Below are 21,556 nucleotides of genomic sequence, written 5' to 3'. Positions count from 1 at the left end.
TGCAAAAGAAATTACGAGTGGTTTTGGTGTTTACTGTAGAGCATTTTAATGCTTTGTTTCACTGTATGGCTTGATTTTAAGGCCTCATAATCTTAATTGTTTTCAGGCTCGTCGTAAGACCGCCACACCAGAAGATCTACTGTATGCTGGGGGTCCTCAGGAAGGTTGTCCGCCTTTGCTTCCTGTTCTAGAGACTCCAGATGAGGACAAGGAGATCCTGTACCCGGTCAAGGAGGAACTGGAGGGTATGCCAGTCAATGGGACAGACACTATCTTGATGCCACCTCCCAAGTCACTGGCTATAAAGCCAAATAGCTCAATACCAAGGTGAGACATGAATCTGTCCCAGGAGGAATATAACTCAGTGCCAAGGTGAGACATGAATCTGCCCTTGAAAGCATGTAAATCATGCCAAGGTGAGACATGAATCTGTCTTTGAAGGCATGCTACTCAATGCCAAGGTGAGACATGAATCTGGCTATGAAGGCATGCTACTCAATGCCAAGGTGAGACATGAATATGTCTTTGAAGGCATGCAAATCATGCCAAGGTGAGACATGAATCTGTCTTTGAAGGCATGTAACTCAATGCCAAGGTGAGACATGAATCTGCCCTTGAAAGCATGTAAATCATGCCAAGGTGAGACATGAATCTGTCTTTGAAGGCATGTAACTCAATGCCAAGGTGAGACATGAATCTGCCCTTGAAGGCATGCAAATCATGCCAAGGTGAGACATGAATCTGTCTTTGAAGGCATTTAACTCAATGCCAAGGTGAGACATGAATCTGTCTTTGAAGGCATGCAAATCATGCCAAGGTGAGACATGAATCTGTCTTTGAAGGCATGTAAATCATGCCAAGGTGAGACATGAATCTGTCTTTGAAGGCATGCTACTCAATGCCAAGGTGAGACATGAATCTGGCTATGAAGGCATGCTACTCAATGCCAAGGTGAGACATGAATCTGGCTATGAAGGCATGCTACTCAATGCCAAGGTGAGACATGAATCTGGCTATGAAGGCGTGTAAGGTGAGACATGAATCTGTCTTTGAAGGCATGCAAATCATGCCAAGGTGAGACATGAATCTGTCTTTGAAGGCATTTAACTCATTGCCAAGGTGAGACATGAATCTGGCTATGAAGGCGTGTAAGGTGAGACATGAATCAGCCCTTGAAAGCATGTAAATCATGCCAAGGTGAGACATGAATCTGTCTTTGAAGGCATGCAAATCATGCCAAGGTGAGACATGAATCTGTCTTTGAAGGCATTTAACTCATTGCCAAGGTGAGACATGAATCTGGCTATGAAAGCATGTAAGGTGAGACATGAATCTGCCCTTGAAAGCATGTAAATCATGCCAAAGTGAGACATGCATCATTGCAGAATACATGTAAATCAATAACTTAGATCACATCTAGCTCAGTGCCAGTGTAGGACATGAATCTAGCCAAGAAGGCATATAGCTCAATACCAAGGTGAGACATGAATCTATTCATGAACATGTATAGCTCAATACCAAGGTGAGTCTTGAATCTGGCCTTAAAGGCATATAGCTATATACCCAGATGAGACTTGAATCTGTAAAAGACAGTATACATCTACATGTATACCTAGGTGAGACATCAATCCACCCATGAAGGCACGTAGCTCAGTATGAAGATGTGAATGTATCCTGTATATAGCCATAGATAAGCTGACAGTGGAGGCAAAATAATGTCAGTTCCTACCTGGGACATATGCCTTGTCGTGAAATACCATACCTACCATTCTACACCAGCTGTAAGAGTGTTTCTGTTGTTTCAGGCCCATGAGTGGTAAGCGCCCCGATCCAGGTCCGTCACCCAGCTTGAGACGGAAGGAGTTCAAGCGGAACAACAGCCCAGAACCCTCCCCTGTGATGAGGAGGAAGAACTTCTCTGATCGCTATGGGAGTCGATCTAGTTCAATGTAAGTCAGCATGTACCAGCCACTAATAAAGTCTCATCTGCTTGCTTTCTGTTGTCTTATTTTCCTTTCTTTTTTTCATTTTATTAGCTGTTTCATGTTGTCTCATTTTCTTCTGAGAAAATATCCTGGTATAGTTTGGAGGAAAATGATTGATATTAAGAGTTTTTGGCTAAGAATAGGTTACATCGAAGTCAGCTTACGCTGAGATAGAATTTAGTTCTTTTTGTTGGGATGCTTTTCTTTTGTTCTATATACTGTATCTTAGGTACATTATAAAATTAAGTCGTGACTTTGCTTGTCGTAAGAGGCGACTAACATGATCGGCTGGTCAGGCTCGCTGACTTGGTTGACACATGTCCTCAGTCCCCAATTGCACAGATCAATGCTCATGTTGTTGGTCACTGGATTGTCTGGTCCAGACTCGATTATTTACAGACCACTGCCATATGACTGGAATATTGCTGAGTGCGGCGTAAAACTAAACTCACTCACTTTGAAATTAAGTCCCATAATCATAAATATGTAAAGTATTGAAGGGATCACTACATGTTAGATTCACAAAAGTTGAAAACCTATGTATCATTTGAGGCTTCTTAGCAAATTATGAGACATAAAGTGTAGTGTACCATCTTTTCTACATTTTTGGTCTCCGTGCCAAGTGCTTTTTAGTTGAAGATGTTATCCACATAGTTTATTTCATACTGTTTGTATTTAATTCATACTCTCACACACTGTCTGGTAGATTAATATAAATAATCCTGGAAACGTTTGGAATTAGTGGACTTTTCATTGCACATTGACTTTGTACAAAAAAGCAAAAGAAAACTCCTTAGAAAATTTTGAAAAAAAGAGATGACATTATGAGACATAGCAGAAATATTTTATTTTTAAATGTAGTGTAATGCCAACACACTAACTCAGCTCTGCCCATTCTTGATGGTTTGTGGTATAGCATAGTTGCAATATTTGAAATAGTTGCACTCTTATAGCATTTTTATGTATTGTGTCAACATGTACTGTGTGTATCACTAATCCCTGCTTAATATGCACTGGCAAAAAAATATAATTGTCTCAGCTCATCTTTGCTATAGCTCACGCTCAAAAATAATTTTTGTATATTCACTTGTCCACAAAGACCCTCAGATACAGTGATACCATTTACTAATGGTAACACTGTTAGTCCTCAAGGCAATTTCATAAGCAAGCTATTTCCCAGCATATAAATCTGTATATATGTGTCTATATTACATTAGCCTTCATTTATAACTGTATGCATGTATATCTGCTAAGTGTCTATTATTCATGACATCTTAATATCTGTTTCACTAAGACATACCGTTAGACTGCCAAGGTAAGCTGGTTAAACCTCTGATTACCCTGGTGTGGGATACTTAGACTGAGACCTTCCTGGAAGAGTCCTACATCCTTCTGGACCTGGTTTACACACTATACCCTACCTGGTGATTGTACACATACAAACATATAGACAGTTTTGACTGTATGGACTCAAGGCTGGGGCATGTAGAACCTTGTCCTTCCAATTGCATTGGAAAGACGAGATTTATGTCTGAAGTATTCATGTCATTGGGAGTATTTGCATGCACTCCTATGGGAATTAGGCAATGAAAGGAACTCTGTTCCTTGTGGATCAGGTGGTCAGGCTCTGTGACAGGGCTGGTGATAAGCGTACATACAGTCCAGATGTAGACCGATGCTCATGCTCTCAATCATTTGTTTCACTGATCCAGACTAATATAGGAATCAGGTGGCCAGACTGTAACTGTGAATGGGCTGATAATGTGCCATTGTATCCTGATGATTCAGTCAGTGGTTCATCTGATCTGGACACAATAATGTACTAGCTTCATTATTGCTGTGGGGCAGTGGGATTGTATTGTGATTAATACATCTGCTCCTCACACCTAGGACATTGGTTCGATTCCCCACATTGGCACAATTATGATGCCTTTTTCTGCTGTGCCCTGTCATCATATTGCTAAAACTGCAGTAAAATCATACTTACTCACTCATTATTGCTGACTGTAGGATTATACAACATTCTTTCACTAAATATGTATACATGTCACCCTTGAAATGTGAGCAATTCTTGTTTTTATCTAGTGAAAAAATAAGGTTTTAAGCCAATTCAGTTTCCTCAGTGAAGTCTTTTTCATTCATGTTAGTGTAGTAAGGTATGAAAGGACTAGCCTGGCTCTCGTTTCACAAAGGTCCCATCAGCCTATGATATCATATCTTTCCTCATAGCATTCCTACCTCCTATACTGTAACATTGACTTACGATAGTCATAGTACTATGAGAGCTTTTTGAAATGGGGCCCTGGCTCAGACAGTACCAAGAGATTGTCACTGGTCTATGCAAGTGACTTGATATAGAAATTCTGACTGCTATGTTTCGTTGTCACCCCTCAACCTGGTATTAGGGTACTGTATTGTAATGATGTGTGCATGTATACAGTAGGCCCATAGGGTCCTTGGAAATGGGGGCCCCTGTCAAGAGGCTGTCCCCTTGCTTGGGGGGGTCATGTCATGTGTCAGGGACAGATTATGTCAGATTGACATATCTTGATCCGAGCTACATTACTTGATAGCCCACAGACAAACATAATAAGGCATGATATAATCTGCTGTATGCATACTGCATAGAAAACTGAATGTCGGCATTGATTTGCACTGAAGGAAATATGACGAAAAAGTAATTTGAGGTACTATTATTTTTTTTATGAAATAATAAAATTGCTTTGTACTCTTTTTGATCTTTAATGCATGTGCATTTAATACTTGCTAAGAGTATACAGCTCATATATAAAGGTACACATGTAGACCCATTTTCTAGGGTGGTTGTTTTGCTGCTGTCGTAGAAAGTGATCTGAACATGAAGTTGATTGTAACTGGATTGTACTCTTTGTCTGAATATTTTTTCTAAATATTTGTATTTAAGAATGAACTTCTCAAGCATAAGATTATTATCTACATTTGATGTTGTTGAAATGAGACTAGTAACAGAATGGTGATACTGGTAAATAGTTCCACTGAGATTGTTGAAGAAAAAACATGATTTTTTTTTTAACAGCCCCTTTTATTATGTTCATTCGAAAGACCCACATAAGCAAGAATGGAGACATCCAGTCATTAATATCTAGTTTCCTCCCAAAGATTAGTTTTCTGATAACCCACTTGGTGAAAACCAGTTGTTGACTTCGCCCATGGCCATTAGTCCTGGGTAAGCCATTGGAACACAGGTACTAGTATTCAGTGGTTCCATGTATGGTTATAAACACAGAAACTTTGAAACTGTGATAGTACATATTTCTGAAACAACTTTTGTCCAAATTCTTCTCCCACTGAACGATTGGATTCTGTCCACATTGTTACTAAATCCAAGCAGGTGTTTCGAAGACCAGTTGAGCTGTGTTTGAGGGAAAAGGTCTCCATAATGGTCTTGTTACTGGCCAGATTTGTGAGCTGCTTCCTGCAGTTGTCGGTGACCCACTATATGTGTGAGCCTGTATTCCTCTCCCTCCATGTGTTCAATCATGCGTCTTTGTCGAGACAACTTCTTTAGGTAGTTCTGTAGCTGAACTGCATTGGACCGACGATGAAGCCGTTGTGCAGTGTGGCTTGGGATGTGGCCTCGCTTGTGATGGTGCTGAAAGGAAGAAATGCTTTATATTTCAGAATACTGTTGAGTATGCAGACCAGTGTTTCAGATGATGTCTAAAGATAGTCCCTGTTACATTGGAAGTACAAGGGGCTATCAAAAGGTTTTGAGCCTTAAATATACTGGTAGCAGTCCTACATTTTTTGGTCTCATGGGACTCAGTACTCTTACTGCTGTCAATCGCAGTTCAGTGTGCTCTGCTGGATGGTCTTCAAGGCCAAATCTTCATGACTGCTCTGTAAAATCTCAAGCTCATCCACTTCTCCCTATTCAGAAGGGGCACTTGTGATTAGATGTCATGTGACAGGAAACGTGCATGTCAGTATCATGTTTATACGAATGATATAAACCATTCTTCAGTATCACACAGTTAATTTCATCATGCACATATCAAAGTACTTTAGACTCAAAACCTTCTGCTAGCCCCTTGTGCAACCTTGGTACTCAGACTACCTTAAGTCTGTGTTAAAGTATGGGATTTACAGTCGTCTTAAGGCTAAGATCACTTTGTTCAATTGTACCCTCATGTCGAGAGTAGACACAAGATGGTTGCTGTCATTAATTATGACAGAAGTAAATATTCAGAACAAAGTAGCACAGTTTCCCAATATGTGAAGTTAGTATCTCTTGCATACCCTCAAATATACCTTATACTAAAATATGGAACACAAGGGCTAAGATATATATTGGCCAGTGGAAAAATCTTGAACCAGGAATATAGGAGAGCTCTTAGTCTGTTATACAGACCCTGAAACAAATACATCAAAGAAAGCCCATCCAAGTCTAGAAAATGTGACAAGTCTAGATTCCCCTAGCTTCTGAAAATGAAGAAAGTCTCAGGGCTCCATTTCATTATGTTATATTTTGTTACTATGAACGTTTTTCAGTAAAATATGTTCATTTCAAAGATTAGTTATTACTTTAGAGAGCCTTGTGCTAGGATCATTAATCTTAGATAAAACACATGCCATCAGCTGCACCAAGTGAAGTGGTTTCAGATACACCAAGCATTTTCAACTTTTTTAATTCTATATCCTAATCTTATGTTAATAACTGTTGCTGCAGAGATATCTCACTGAGTAAATTGTGTGCACTTTTCAGGCGTTTTTGGATATTATGTGTTAAGGGTTTAGCTCATTGTGGCTGAGGTATTTATTATTGTAGCTGTCATATTTGCTTAATCCATGTTTATGAACGCTTCATATTGATGATACCATATTATGTAAAAGACTTGAAGGGAGTAATGTTGAACTGGCAAGTATTACTTCGGAAAGACTGATAAGATTACATTGTGTGACAGTATGAGATTTTTAGTGGAGGCCTAGACAAATATAACGAAAAATCCAGGAATAAAGGTATTAAGAAAACAACGTTTGGCAAACATATCCTCTAATTCCATCAGGAAATGGAGGCCTGGGGGTAATATCTGCCAAGGAGGTAATGTAATGTTATCACCCACTTCCTGTTGAGTCCACTGGTTTAGGGTACAGATAACTGGTGAGTCTTCGGTCACCTGGCAATGCAGCCATGTTGCTATCAGAAAGCAAATACTCAGGACCTGGCCACTGGTGTCACAGACCTCTTGCTGTCTAGTGGAACACACAGTTCGACTGGGATATCTTCAACAAGGATCAAATATGACAGTGTGAATCTGTCGTGATATCAGTACAGGGGTTAAATATATGGGATGAGATGGGGAGATGATAACTGTGGCATTTCAGGAGTTTATTGTTTGAAGGAACCTAGTTAAGCACAGATAACTTCCTTAGTGTACAAACAAGCTTGCAAAACAGTGAAAAATAAGGATAATACACAATAATACCAAATAAGAAGTTTCATTTTTTTAAAATCGGAAATAAGGGTTTCTGGTTTCGATTTGATGTTTGCTAATGCGGTATTCTACTTAGAATGAAGTAAGAGAACATCCAATATTTTCAATGGCTATAGTTTATCATCGAATTTTGATTGTTTTTTCATTTATTTTGGGTGGCATATTTATTCCTTGCAGTATGATGTATACAAAAAAAGGACAACATTTTTCTTAAGTATCAGCATAAATGCAAGACTAATGTCAGTATAAGGAACCAAATGTGTGGTGTATTCTCTGAGTCACTATCAATCTATGATAAATCTAACTGCTATTAAAGACCAGCAATAATACAGAGGGTGACATCCATAGAGACAGAAAGGTGTTCATTCATTCTACACTCCAGGAATACTTTACTGGTTATTTGATCATATAATAATTCTTAGAGCATTTTTTTTTTAATTGTTAGTGCATTTTTAAACAACTTGCAACAAATGTTGTTACTATTATTTCAGAGCCCATTTTGATTCAAAACCTTAAAATAATAATTACAGAAAACACCCAGCATTACTCCGAAATGTCATATTCCCAGGAAACATCAAATATCCTATACTCACCAAGATTTTCCGTGTTTTGCGCATACCATCCTGGTCATCCTTATGAACTAGCAAATAGTCACAAAGGGTGTTGTCTGTTTTGTCTTCTGCTGGCTTGTGTCCATACATTAAGTTCTGCTCATTCTCCCTCATCCTGACCCTCACAGCATACAGTATGTCACCGAGAGTCTTTGTCCTTTCTTCAGGGTCATGGATGTTAACGTACAGAGACTTCCACTCCTCTGTACCTTTGGGAGCTTGAAGAGGAGCTGCTTCTGAGGATTCAGATTGAGCTAAACTACTCTCCTGAACATTTGCCATTTGTTGGGAAAGTCTTTTTGTCTTCTTGGAAGGTTTATGCATTTGAAACTTTTTTTTTGAAAGTTGAGGAAGGTGACCATTTGTATGATCAAGACTATCAGGGCTCCTGATGCTGTTGCTGCCAGCAAAGTGAACTTTTTTGGTGACTGATTTTGTGGGGATTGCAATTTCACATCTTGACGGGTCTTTCACTGTTGGTATATCAAAGTTGTTCTCTGAGATCTGTCTCATTTCATTGATTTGAGGCAATGCTGTCAGAGGGGACAGAGCCCTTTGCTTGACAGTCTGAGAGTTGTTGCCAGAGTACCACAAGGGTCTCGGAGGTTCCTCCTTAATTTGAGGCAGTTTAAAAATTGGAATATCCTTTGATGTTTTTGTTCTCTTTTGAATCTTTCTTTCTGGAAACAGTTTGAATCCTCCTTCGACATCACTGTTGTCATTGAGTTTGGTCTCGCCACTGAGCTCATCAGATAAGAAAGTAAGCTCAGTGTCACTTTTCTGAAGTCCCTGATTAACCATCTCATCTGTGTCTTGCTCTTCTTCATTGCTTTTGTCACCTTTAGGATACAAAGGACCTATAAGCCCATTCTTTATAATAGGAGGTAGTCGATGTTGCTCATGCCCTATGTGCTTGGGTATTGCACCATTAACACAATGCCTTGGACTTTTCTCAGTGTCTGAAAACCTTTGATTGACTCCAGTGTCTGAGATTTTGAGCTCAGACATGTTGTGCCTGAGACTGGCCAGCTGTTTTAGCAGTTGCTGTTTCTCAACAGAGTACATCTTCATGGTGTGATGAATCTCATCCTGTAGCTTCTGGGTAGACTTCTGCAGGTAGTTCTCGTACATGTTGTTTTGGACCTGTGTTACCCTGATAACAGAAACATGAATTCAGTTCATCCTTGTGAATCTTGCATGATAAAACTGTGTTTTCAACTGGTCAGCTGTTCCTTGAGTGATTTAACTTTATTGTATGTGACTTACCTGTCAGATGTACCTTGTGTGGCTAATCTATTTAACCTACTGGTCAGATCAAACTTCAGTGATCTAACTACATTGTATGTGACTTACCTTTCAGATTTATCTTGTATGATCAAACTATGCTACCAACTGGACAGATCAACCTTAAGATATCTAACTGCACTCTAGGTGTCTTACCTGTCAGATGTATTTTGTATGATCACACTATTTTACCAACTACTCCGATCAACTACAGTGATCGAACTACATTGTAGGTGACTTACTTGTCAAATGTGCCTCGTATGATCAAACTATTTTACTAACTGGTCACCTTGACCTTGAGTGATCTAACTGCATTTAAGGTGACTTACCTGCCAGATGTAGTTCGTCTGATCAAACTATTTTACCAACTGGTCTAACTTTGTTGAATCTGGCTGTGTCCCTGTCAACGTGGCTATGTTAGTGAGAGTGGAAAGAAAATGTTTCATGTTGTCTGGATGGCTTTAGTCCAGGTCGTGTGTTGTAGTCACTGTATATTGGAAAGTAGATTATCCGATACTCTCCTTGTTGTGTGATATATAGTTACACATTTATGATCACGAATCTCTAGCTTTGTCTACGCTAGTTCTGTCGTATATCATATATGGTAATACTTTATCTTGCACATATGATGTTTCAAAACTGCTGATTGATTACTTTTCAAGAGTTTATATGCTGTCACTTGATATATGACTGATACAGAGCTTATCTTTGCAGTGAATGTTTAGAGTTTACCCCATTAAGATTGGCATTACTCAAACAAAGAAATATTTTGAGTTGGGACATGTAAAAGCTTCTTAAGTTCCAGCATTTACAGATGTTCTGATTTTCTCTACATAATTGAAATACAGATATTTTAAAGATTTATTTAAATAATGATGTTTCATATTTATTTATACAATGATGGAATGTTGAGTGGTTGTTGTTTAACACCACACTAAACAATATTCCAACAATAATGGGGTGGTCTGTAAATAATTGAGTCTAGACGAGGCAATCCAGTGTTCAACAGCATGAGCATGGATCTATGCATTTGACATACAATGACATGTGTCAACCAAGTTAGCGAGACTGACCACCTGATTGCGTTAGTTGCCTTTTACCACAAGCACAGGTTACTAAAGACCAATTTTAACCAGATATTCACAGGCTAATGACGGAATGAGATTTGTGAAGGATGAGTTATTAAAAGTTAGCTTTCGTCAAGGATTGTATGTTTTAAATGTATACATTTTCAAACTGATTACTTTATGAACACCAACCTTTCGGTAGAATGTAATAATTGCATGACGCCCGTGTCCTGTTTGACATTGTTAGTGGCCCCCAACAAGCTAATAACATTCCTGTTGACAGTAAATATTACTGCCGTAGGCCCAATGAGAGTGACTTGATGGGTTACAGTGGTAAGGTTAGGTAGTGCACTACAGTACGGTATTTCTGTAGTGAATGTGATTTATGAGTTTCCTATATTTGGGAGTTAACAGGGCCTGGTTTCATGTTTCATGAATTCACCTGAGGAAATGAAACTGTTTCTGTAAACATTGTGATGAAATAGCGATATTAAAGAAATAGTCTGTACATTTTAGTAATTTTCATATTTATATCTGTTTAGTTGCGGTTTCTTACCATTGTGATAATTTGATATATCCAAAGCATGACACACATACCGGTATGTCAGATTGTGTCACAACATGATGTGAAGGAGCACAAACACACAAAAAGTTTTAAACCTTTGAATCACTGTTGATCAGTGGATTGTCAGGTCTAGACTCAATTATTTACAGACCACTGATTTATAACTGGATTTTTGAGTGTGGCATTACACTGTCAAAATTATTTTTGTCATCTTGTTTACAAGTAAGATGTTGATGATCAGGACCAATAGTTAGTTCTTGCACAGTGAAGATGTATAGTCAACATCAGAATATAAATGTGAATCTCACAGGATGCAATGTTTAGCTGGACAGGAGTTTTCTGAAATAAGGGCACACACACATATATTACTTATCCGTGAATCCACTAGAATCAAACAGGATAATTGTCCAGTATGTATCATACAATAACAAATCAGTTGATGTATTCTTCAATATAAATAACAATATAATTGTTTGGCATTTCATAACAATATTCATAGTATTAATTTATTATGAAACCGTCCACATTACTGTAAACTTTAAAATAGAATAGTATTAGATATTATCATGCTTGACTTTGGATATATTCAGGTTTGAATATGGTTTTGTTTTTTTGATAAATAAAAATAACATCCACATTCTATTGAAATGCTTCTTAAGAACATTGAATATTCAGTTCTGGTTACCATGAATAGCAAATTCAATTCATGAAGGCTGGGGTTCGTTTCACTAGATATGAGTGAATTGCAGCAGCCCTAGTAAGTAGAACGCCAGGTTAAACAGGATGATGACGTATGATTTGGTACATGAAATGCAATCATGCTCATGCCAGGCTCAAGGATATTATTTTCATAAATTGCACACATGATTTTCTGATGTAAAAAACTGATGATTCATCATATTCTTAAGACAGGACGTTGCATTCAAAGACTGAAATACAAACATTTGTCAATATTCTGATCTCTGATATGATTATAACAGTTGCAGCTCTGACAAAATTCTTACCTGCCTGATGGTTTTTTTTTCAGCTTAAGTTTCACACCTGACGTTATAGTCAGTCAATGTTAAGGCGTACATGATAGGCATATCGAGAACAATGTTGAAGTATAGTGTTTACATATGCACTGCCAGCTAATATAGATTTCAGCCTAAACAATTGCCAGTCCAGCAAGCTAAACAGCTCACTCATGCAGAAACAAGTTATATCCGTAGGGTTTTACCAAGAATGTAATTTGTATGAGAACGCAGTCAACCCAGAAAGTGGATCAGTTGTACAGAAATCTCAATTTACTCATGAAATTTGCCAAGCAGAAAACGTTTGACAGAGTGTGATCTGAATGTACCATTGAAGGGACACTGACATGCTAAAGGTTTAACTGTTGATTAAGGTGTCAGACAGGGTGTAGTTTTCTGGTGTTTGTTTTTGAGATTGGAGTTGGATTGCATCCAGGTAGATTGACATGTCACGGCCTCTATTAGGTGTAGAGAGAGGGACTCAGTGTATGGTTTTTGTCCTCGTCTTAAGCTGTATATCACATGCATTGATTCCTGATCGATCACTTCTAGGATCGTTTTTTCATAATGTTCTTATTATAGACTTGGTTTAGAGGGGATTAAGACTTAGTGGGGGTAAAGAAGAACAGTATATGGTTGTTAGGAATCAGTCCTAGGTACTTTTTGTATTTGTGGAACAATGTTAGTAACAGTAAATATTATTGTAGAAAGTCTTGAATATCCTTTCACTTTCATGCTTTATTTTATCTGAAATATATTGGGAGTGATGTGTGGCCCAGTGGTATTTCATGGAGGTCCATACTTGATTCTTTACAGCTTAACATTGTGCATCTCCTAAACATCTTTTGCCAAAGTTTTCAAATTTTAAAAAAATGTTTCCTTAGTAAAATCTTTCATACTGAAATTAAGTCTTTAATTGTGCCTTTTATATTTCATTTTATACAGTTGGTTTGTTGGTTTGTTCTTTAACACCTTACTCAGCAATGTTCCCAGCTATATGGCAGCAAATAAATAAGTCAGGACAAGACAATCCTGTGATCAGCAGCATGAGCATTGATCTATGCACTTGGGATACAGTGACATTCGTCAACCACTTAGTCAGCAAGCCTGACCACCTGATCTTGTTAGTGGCCTCTGATGACAAGAATGAGTTACTAAAGACCAGTTGTATCCCCATCTTCACTAGTATCATTTGATGGAAAGAATGTGAATATATACATCAGGATAAATGATGTGTTACCTGTCTGTGACAGAGAGGGGCATGACTATCCCTTCCTGAGGTCCACCTTCACCCACTGTTCCCATCTCCCCCAGGTTCGGTATCTGAGGAAGGGTTGGGATGGCAGGAATCTGGGTCATCACTGGACGTGGTCTGCGGTACTGCCCATGCAGGTGTTGCTGAAATACAAAGCTAAAGCTATCTCTCTCTTCCTTCATTCAGTAACATTTAAATTAAATTGAACCCATGAACCCAAAAACCTGATGAAACATTTGCCTAGTATTTGTATCTCTAGGATCTATGCGCTGAGTGGAATGAATAGATCTGTTTTGCTAGTTACATGGAGGTCTGGGGGTATAGGTTTTGCAAGTGCTGTTGATCTATCTATCTGCTGACACTTGGCCAATTGACAAATTCTGCACACCGTCATGCACCATGTTTTTCCTTGATGCTGGAACAGTGGTGAGAATAGTGGTTAAACTATTTGCTTGTAGTGCTGAAAACCCTAGTTTGATTCCCCACATGGGCACAATGTGTAAAGCCCATTCTGATTGTTCCCTGCCGTGATATTGGTGGAATAGGGCTAAAATCAGCAGAAACCAATCTCTCTCTCTCTCTCTCTCTCTCTCTGTCTGTCTCTCTGTCTGTCTCTCTCTCTCTCTCTCTCTCTCTCTTTCTCTCTCTCTCTCTCTCTCTCTCTCTCTCTCTCTCTCTCTCTCTCTCTCTCTCTCTCTCTCTCTGACACTGTATTTCAACCTCATTTCAACCTCATACGTGAGAGACATTAGGAGGACAGTGTATGCAGGTACAGGAAAACGCATGAAGCCCTGTTAACAGTTGTAACTAGCCCTGTATTTATAAGTAGGAAATTGAGATATAGTGTTAAAATAAAATCATTAATGAATTACTTTTAGTGAGGAATAGGGAGAAAACAGACCCCCAACACGCCCCCACGGTCACTGCGCAGGAGAAAATGGCCAACATAGTTACATCAAGAAAGATTATACATGGTTATCTATAACCTAAATGGTAGTGATTTACTTCATTGCGGGTAAGCTTTTTCAAATTGATTTTTTGGTTAGATTGATTGGTTGTTTCGATAGTTACAATAAACAGCCAATTTGACGAGGTAAGAAAGGTGACATTAGTTCATGATGGAGAAGAAGGAAAACAAGGTAGTGTTTATATTGACGAGCGTGTTAGCAGTACTAAATTTTACTTTAGTTCATATAGTTCTGCCATGGACCTTAAATATGGTGATCTACCTTCTGGTGTTGGCAATCTGTTGCCAGTTTTTATATAGTATTGTCATCTACAGTTTGAAAGATTTGAATTTAATTTCTAGTTTTAAATGTATATGTGATAAACTAGTATCTTTACTGTCCTTCGGCGACAGGTTTTCATAGTCTGCCTTTAATTATCATGATTTTATAACTTGTTTTTATTCATGATATGACTGAAACATTGCAGATGTGGCTTAAAATTCAGCTCAAGGTATCCAATCACCCTGCTACTGATGAATGTAGGAGAGAGAAAACACACTTTCACCACCAACTGCTGTGTAATGATAACATGTTCATTGTGTTTATTCAGTAATTAATTTTTGACGAGGGAAGGTGCAAAAAATATCTTTTCCGGTCGGCTGCCCCAATTGTTGAATAGGTGATGACAGACACACTAGACCCTGATCAGCCAGACGGTACCCATTTATATCACTTTCAGAAGGAATTTAAATATCGTTATTTACTAGATAAGGTTCTTATTTATACTACGTTTCTCTATAGTACATGTATCACTATATCTATTATCAATATCCAGAAACTATATAAAAAACATAGCATTATAATATATTTTGCATTGTTCAGAAACAAACAAATGAGAAGTGGTGTATACATAATGCATAAATACAACTTGTAGATGTACAATGTAAAACTTTGCCATCACCATGTTATCACTGTTGCTGCCTCCTTATTATTATACGGAATTAGAGATAAATAAAATACATGCAGTTTTCTGTTTTATAGAATGACCGTTTTTTATAGACACTGAGGCCGTTTTCAGTGGTGGCCCCGTCAGTGGTGGCCATTTTCGTGTGAGTGGTGGAGGTTTTCTCGAATTTTATTTTGGCTGTTTTTGCTGAGTGTCTGTTTTCACTATAATGCAGTAACAATACATTAATCTTCCTTTTTGCAATGCCGAAGACATGTAGTAGAAATGAATGAGGGAACACTTGTGTTCCTATATTTATTTCCAAGTGTTCCCCTGTAATGCAATACAAAAGCACACTATAAAACTTGGAACAGAATATAGGAACTCTTGAACCATCATGTTTCCTTATTTATGTCCATGTGTGTATGACTGAGTGAGACTCTCAGAATGCGCTTCGTGCCTTGTGCCTGTACATGTGATGAATCAAACCATTCCTTGTCATTACAAGCTTCTGCCAAAAGTAGAGAAACAAAAAATGAAAGGAAAAAAGCATAAAGAAGTTACTGAGGTGGACACAGTGAATCGTACAGTCCCACAAAATACTTTCGTAATTACTTACTAGTCAGATATGCCAAACGTGTAAAAGATCCACACAATATAAATCCTTATCTCAGCTAGGTTTCCCAGCTATTGGGAAACTACTCCTTCGGAACAGTCTGGTCTAACAGTTGTGTTTCAATATGGTGAACGACTTCTCCTTCAAAAAGTCAATAATAATCCAGGCTGGAAATCTCAAAGGCCTTTTGAAATGTTGGTGGTTGCCAGCTCTCCTTTATCAAACCAATGTCTGATGTAAAATAATGAACAAAATGAGTCTGAGAGGATTTGTGCAGAGTAGGAAAATCCTACTTTAACCCTCTATAGTTTGCCAAATGAAAAAGTGTCTGAGGCAATGTAAGATCTCTTACTGTGCCTCAGAGAAGTGGTTCATTGTTCATATAGTCACTGGTTTGTCTGGTCACATATTTGGAATATTGCTTGGAGTTGAAGTAAAGGGGTTAATAACTAATTGCCTAAGATTAGGTAGTGACATGGTTTTAGCCAAGTGTTTGTGGCACTTGGATAAGATTAGTTTGAAGAATTGATACCAAATGTATTCCAGCAATATTTGAAGTAGAGGTGAAGGTCCTGTGAGGCTGATTTATGCCTTCAATTAAGTTTCTCTGGAGAGCAAAGTACATGAGCAACTTTCTAATTGATCTGCAAAGCCAAGCATTTGAACGTGTTGATTTTCTTGAAAGTGTGTGTGTATGTTGTGAGGACATGCTTAATGAAAGTTAGGGAAATAAATCATTTGGCTTGTAGGAATGGAGTTTGTGCAAAGACTGCAGTGGACAAGAAAGAGCTGACCGAAAATGGAATTTTTGTTTGACTGTTAGACTACGTGATTCTGCTTTACATGGTACAAATGACTTGGAGGCACAGTGTGCACCTGGTAGTTAGAATGGGTAATGAGAATGACTGCAGACTGGAATCCTTAATCCAGGTCCCACAGTGTTGCTGTCCAGTCTTAAATTTTAACTTGCTGATGTTGAGAAAGGCATTAGTCATTGGGCAGCACATCCTCAAAATACTGTGTGAAAATATATTACATTTAAGTCATGGAAGTATTTCACAATTATCTCAGGCTGTTCTTTGTGCTAATGATAAATGACTTTTCAACATTGAGGTATTCTTTGAATTTTCAAACTCTCCTTGAAACTAACAAACAAAAAACTGTCAAAAAAAACCCAGCAATATACAAATCAACATACCTGTTTTCGTGCCCATGAGTAGCACAGAGGTTCAGTGCCTCTCTTGAATTTCATAATCACATAAGTAGAAATTGTTTCCCTTTTCTATAGCATTCTTCCAAATGTCCTTTAAATCATTGTTGGCTGTGAAAACCACCGAGTCATAAATTCATCTAAATTCCCAAGCACCCTTGTTATGAGTGGTTGTCCTAAAGGAGCAACCCACTGCTGATTGGAGGGAATGTCCAAAGAGACAGATAGGGCATACAGTGGTGACTGACACTGGGATGTTTGGAGATTATTGCACTTACAATTATCTGGGAGATACGAGAGGTATGAGACCGTAGTTATTGGTAGGATAGACAACAATGGTCACTGCTGGGAGATAAAGACAGAACATGAAGTCCATAGTTTGACCTCTGATATAATTATCCGATGGTATTATGCCCAGGTGCTTTGGTTCCTGTAATTACAGGTGAAGGGACTTGTTAGATTGCCTGAACATCATACACTTTTCATTGTTGCACTGTGTCTCATGTATAGTTACAGTTCATCACACCAGGTACTGCTTTAATGGTCTGACTGTGTCACAGTGTTGTAGGACTTCTACCTGTTGTGATGAGGTATACTGTGTTACTTGTCAACTACTGGATGCATACAACAGTCTACTCATTATCTTGAGCCCCAGACATTTTGAAGTAGACAAACATTCTCATTTCCCACACTCTGAATGCTTGTATTTCTGGCCAGAGCCCAGACTTTGGTTTGGATTCCTGTATTGATATATCATTTGATTCCGATGTGTGCTTTCCTCTATCGTGATAAAGCTGAATTCAGCTGAAAAAGTGAATGTTTCTTCCATGCTTGTTCCTGGCCATGATGATGTTATTCGAGAGTTTCTTTCTTGACAATATTAAACATTCATTGCATTTCTAATGCAGCCATTGCACTGCTTTAGTAGACAGATCAGATTTAGGAAGCAAAAGTTTCTGAATATTAATTTTTGCAGTGAGAAGTTATCTGAATATGTTTCAGTGTTGTTGGTGTTACATTTTAACCTTTCCATTCACAGCTGTTATATGTTTCCAGTTTTTTTGTTTTTTGGGGAATTCAGTGGAATTAAACCACTTGTGAAGCCTGCACTTGCCATTTTTGTTTTAACAGGTTATGTAATAGTCAATGATAGGATTGATTTCCGATACACTTCAGTCCAACCTCATTGTGATATCAGTTTTTTTATCATATTCTGGAGTGGGGTCCACAACTGTGAAAGAACATTGTTGATATAGCTCTTTTGGAGCCCTGCATGTAATGGATGGCTTTATAATGAGGTTTGATGGCGAGTACTCTTTTGGATATTGTGGTTAGAATGGAAACGTTCAATGGCTATTTGCATGCATTGATTTCAGTGCTGGTCTTACTGAAGTGACAGGGTATGAAATAATTGTTAGTTATTGATCGGTAGTTTTTCCTGTTGGGTTGTGTCAACATCACCCTGGTATCTGCAGTTTTTTTATATATATTATTTATGAAGTAATTGATTCCATGTGTCTGCTGTTGAACACCAATATACCTATTTTCTGACTTTTTTTGCCTGAGTACCAGGATGTGTACCTACGATTGAGTGAGTGTATTTAGTTTTATGCCACACTCAGCAATATTCCAGCTATATGGCAGAGGCCTGTAAATAATCAAACCTGGACCAGACAATCCAGTGATCAACAGCGTGAGCATCGATCTGCACAAATGGGAACCGATGACCTGTGTCAAACAAGTCAGCGAGCCTGACCACCCGATCCCATTAGTTGCCTCTTACGATAAGCAGTTACCTTTTATGGCAAGCCTGGGCTGCTGAAGGCCTGTTCTACCCCGAGACTTTCACTGGTCATCTACGATTGAAAACCAAGAGCCATTGGTAGCAAGATTCAGAGTTGTTACTTTATTCCAAAATGCAATTTATATTTTTTTCATTACTATTTTTGTAGATTCAGAGGTATTTTCCATTTCCTCTTATTGGTCCTGTTTTCAGTGATATTCAAGCCTTTTCAGAAAAAAACCATAACATTGATGCAATTGTCAGTCACTGTGCATATCTCAGTTGATAGCATGTTTTTCAGATGGATTTGTTTTAGATTAGTTCTTTAAGTCTCTGGCAGATGGTGAATTGCTATTATTGTCTTGCTTTAAAAGTATATTTGCATTATATATACCCAAACTGACACAACTACGATTGTGAATTTTGCCAAGATTGAACCAGACCTCAGTAACTTACACAGTAAATTACACTCTTGGAAGGAAGAAAATATTTTGAAACAAAATGTAATGCATGTTTTGAAACAGCACAAGGAGATTGGAAAGCCTAGAGGTTAAAACGTTTGACCATCTCACTAAAGATTTAGGTTCTATTCCTGACGTGGGTACAGTGTATGATGCCCAATTCTGGTGTCCTGTTTCATGATACTGCTGAAATATTGCTGAAAGTTTAAAACTCATTAAATTAGAACTTTAAATCAGAGACTTTTGGAATTAGAGATGAATTGACACATACTGAGAAGACATACTGAGCAGTATGGATTAAATTTTAAAAAATCTTTTTGTGACTAAGGGAATAACAAGAGCAAGATAAGTAATGTAAGGAGATTTGCATAAAATTCAAGACAGACGTTAATTGAAAGGAATAGTGTCACTTTGAAATAATGATTTCATTGTAGGTGATAATGTAAATATGTAGGATCAGAAATACAATACTCACAAACAATTCCAGTTTCGTCCTGTGACGTCAGCTGGGAACAGTCACCTGAAGATTGGAGCTAGCTAAGATAAAGATCACTGTCTACTTGGTGTTGGTTTTGAAATGTAATCCTCACTTTCTACCCTACAGTAGATCATGTCCCCGGGATGAACAAGGGTTTTTGTTATCACAGTACTTAATCACTAGTCCAGGCACTTGTTTCATTGATTCAACAGAAGGATTATTGGAATTTACCGATCAAGTTTTTCCACATCTCTGGGTGCAAGTTATTCTTGGGGCAGGAGGAAATTAGTTCATCTTTGTTGCTATAGTGAAAACAGACCATGTAATACAGGCTCATGTATCGTTGCTGGGTTGAATTGTAAATACTTTAGAGATAAAATAGGTTTGTGTTGTTTATGGTTTGTGTGTTGGTGACTTGTTGCTATAGACATGTCCTACTGGATGAAATGACAATGTCAGTAGTCAGATAGGTTTCAGAGTTTGTGTATAAAATAACTGCTTACCGTAGTCTCTGAATACATGAAATTTTGATAAGCTATAAAGGTCTAAGTCCCAGTGAGTTTGGAGATTCCTGAACCTGGGAAATTTAGAGTTACTTCATATCTGGCTTTATAGCATTGGAGGGAAGGCTAGGCAGTAGGGAGAATAATGTGGTTCAGCAACTGTGAAACGTACTGTTAGGCTTCACGCTGCTGACTTTCAGTGGTCTGTGTTGTGAGGTGTTTAAAAACTGTGAAATTTTTGCTGCAGCATCAGCAAACCACCAAAACAATGGATTTTTAACATGTAACTTAAACCAACTGTTTATTATAAACTACTTAAACACACTTGCTCATTATAAGTTGTTCACTGACCATGGGGTGGGGGTGAGAGGCGGTCATGGGTTGAGGAACCTTTGATGTTTATGTTCCATTCACCCTCTTAATATTCACAGGGACTACATTTGAATGTTTTGTCACAATTTATTTATTGGAAAGAGAGTTAAACATTTTCATAGCCATCGCTAGGTTTGCTGATAATACAAGAAAAACAGATTTAGAGTTATCACCCTTCTTTCGCAAAACATCTGTAATTTCCGTGCTTCATGCGTTATTTACTGCTATTAAAGATAAAAAACTAACTCCCATGAAGATCCACATTTGTTGCTTTGGCATTGTATTGCAATGAATCTTGTTTGTACATGGGGTTCTTTGAAAATAGTATGAGAGCACTCAAGACAGCGACATTTATGTGTGGGGAAAGATAAATTGAGATACACTGTGTGTTTGTGGAGAATAGCACAGAATACAATTGCAAAATTAATTCAAAACTACTGGTGTACAAACATGATTACACAATGCCATTTAGAAAGTGGTCAAATGCACCATATGTTGGTGTACAAACATGCTTGAACAATTTCAGAAACCTAGTACACTACTCTGTGTATCCATCACAGTGTTCAGACTTCTGTTCCTTCACAGGTGTTTGGAGTCTGTAGTTCATAATACAGTGCATTCAAAAGGTGCAACATCTTGCTGTCTGTAATTTAGAAATGGATTAGGGTTCTGCTGTTGTGATGTTATTTATTTCTGTAAAATCTTCTGGAGTGGAGGGAATTTTGGTACCAGTATATGTATTGAATATTACCCAGAGAAATGTAGTCGTCTGAAAGTGAAGGGTAACTTGTGATTAAACACATCATGTCCTTGTGAAAATCTTGAAAAACACAAACAGTTCCAATAGAGATGTTTATTAAGATCATCGTGAGATTGTCACATAGATCTTTGCAAGACTTGGGAATGTACATTGAAAGTTGATCATATAATAACTTCATTGTCTCTGTATTTTCATGTGCATCCATCCATCCGTCCATCCATCCATC

General features: G+C 38.0%; 2 protein-coding genes across 8 annotated transcripts in view; one reads left to right on the top strand and one right to left on the bottom strand.

The window, feature by feature from the left end:
- LOC137260589 (kinesin-like protein KIF21A) overlaps window positions 1–21,556 on the top strand; it is a 112,365-nt gene that overhangs the window by 76,653 nt on the left and 14,156 nt on the right. For all 4 annotated transcript variants that reach the window (XM_067798180.1, XM_067798178.1, XM_067798179.1 and 1 more), the window contains 2 exons: window positions 107–327; window positions 1,806–1,949. In XM_067798180.1, the coding sequence (XP_067654281.1) occupies window positions 107–327; window positions 1,806–1,949 (365 nt within the window). The remainder of the gene's footprint in view (window positions 1–106; window positions 328–1,805; window positions 1,950–21,556) is intronic.
- Window positions 5,026–19,739, bottom strand: LOC137260591 (uncharacterized). 4 transcript variants are annotated; one of them, XM_067798183.1, is made up of 5 exons: window positions 19,693–19,721; window positions 18,770–18,829; window positions 13,240–13,397; window positions 8,053–9,223; window positions 5,026–5,616 (listed from the first exon to the last, which is right to left on the bottom strand). In XM_067798183.1, exons 3-5 carry the CDS (start codon window positions 13,356–13,358, stop codon window positions 5,413–5,415), a joined length of 1,494 nt encoding a protein of 497 aa, XP_067654284.1. In that variant the 5' UTR covers window positions 13,359–13,397; window positions 18,770–18,829; window positions 19,693–19,721; the 3' UTR covers window positions 5,026–5,412. The 4 variants fall into 4 exon arrangements, with proteins under 4 accessions (XP_067654284.1, XP_067654283.1, XP_067654282.1 ...); XM_067798182.1 differs by lacking the exon at window positions 18,770–18,829 and having other exon boundaries at window positions 19,693–19,739; XM_067798181.1 differs by lacking the exons at window positions 18,770–18,829; window positions 19,693–19,721 and adding an exon at window positions 16,962–17,138.

Source organism: Haliotis asinina, chromosome 14 (genome assembly GCF_037392515.1).
Source record: "Haliotis asinina isolate JCU_RB_2024 chromosome 14, JCU_Hal_asi_v2, whole genome shotgun sequence".
Taxonomy (NCBI): domain Eukaryota; kingdom Metazoa; phylum Mollusca; class Gastropoda; order Lepetellida; family Haliotidae; genus Haliotis; species Haliotis asinina.
This window is presented reverse-complemented; position numbering and strand designations above follow the sequence as displayed.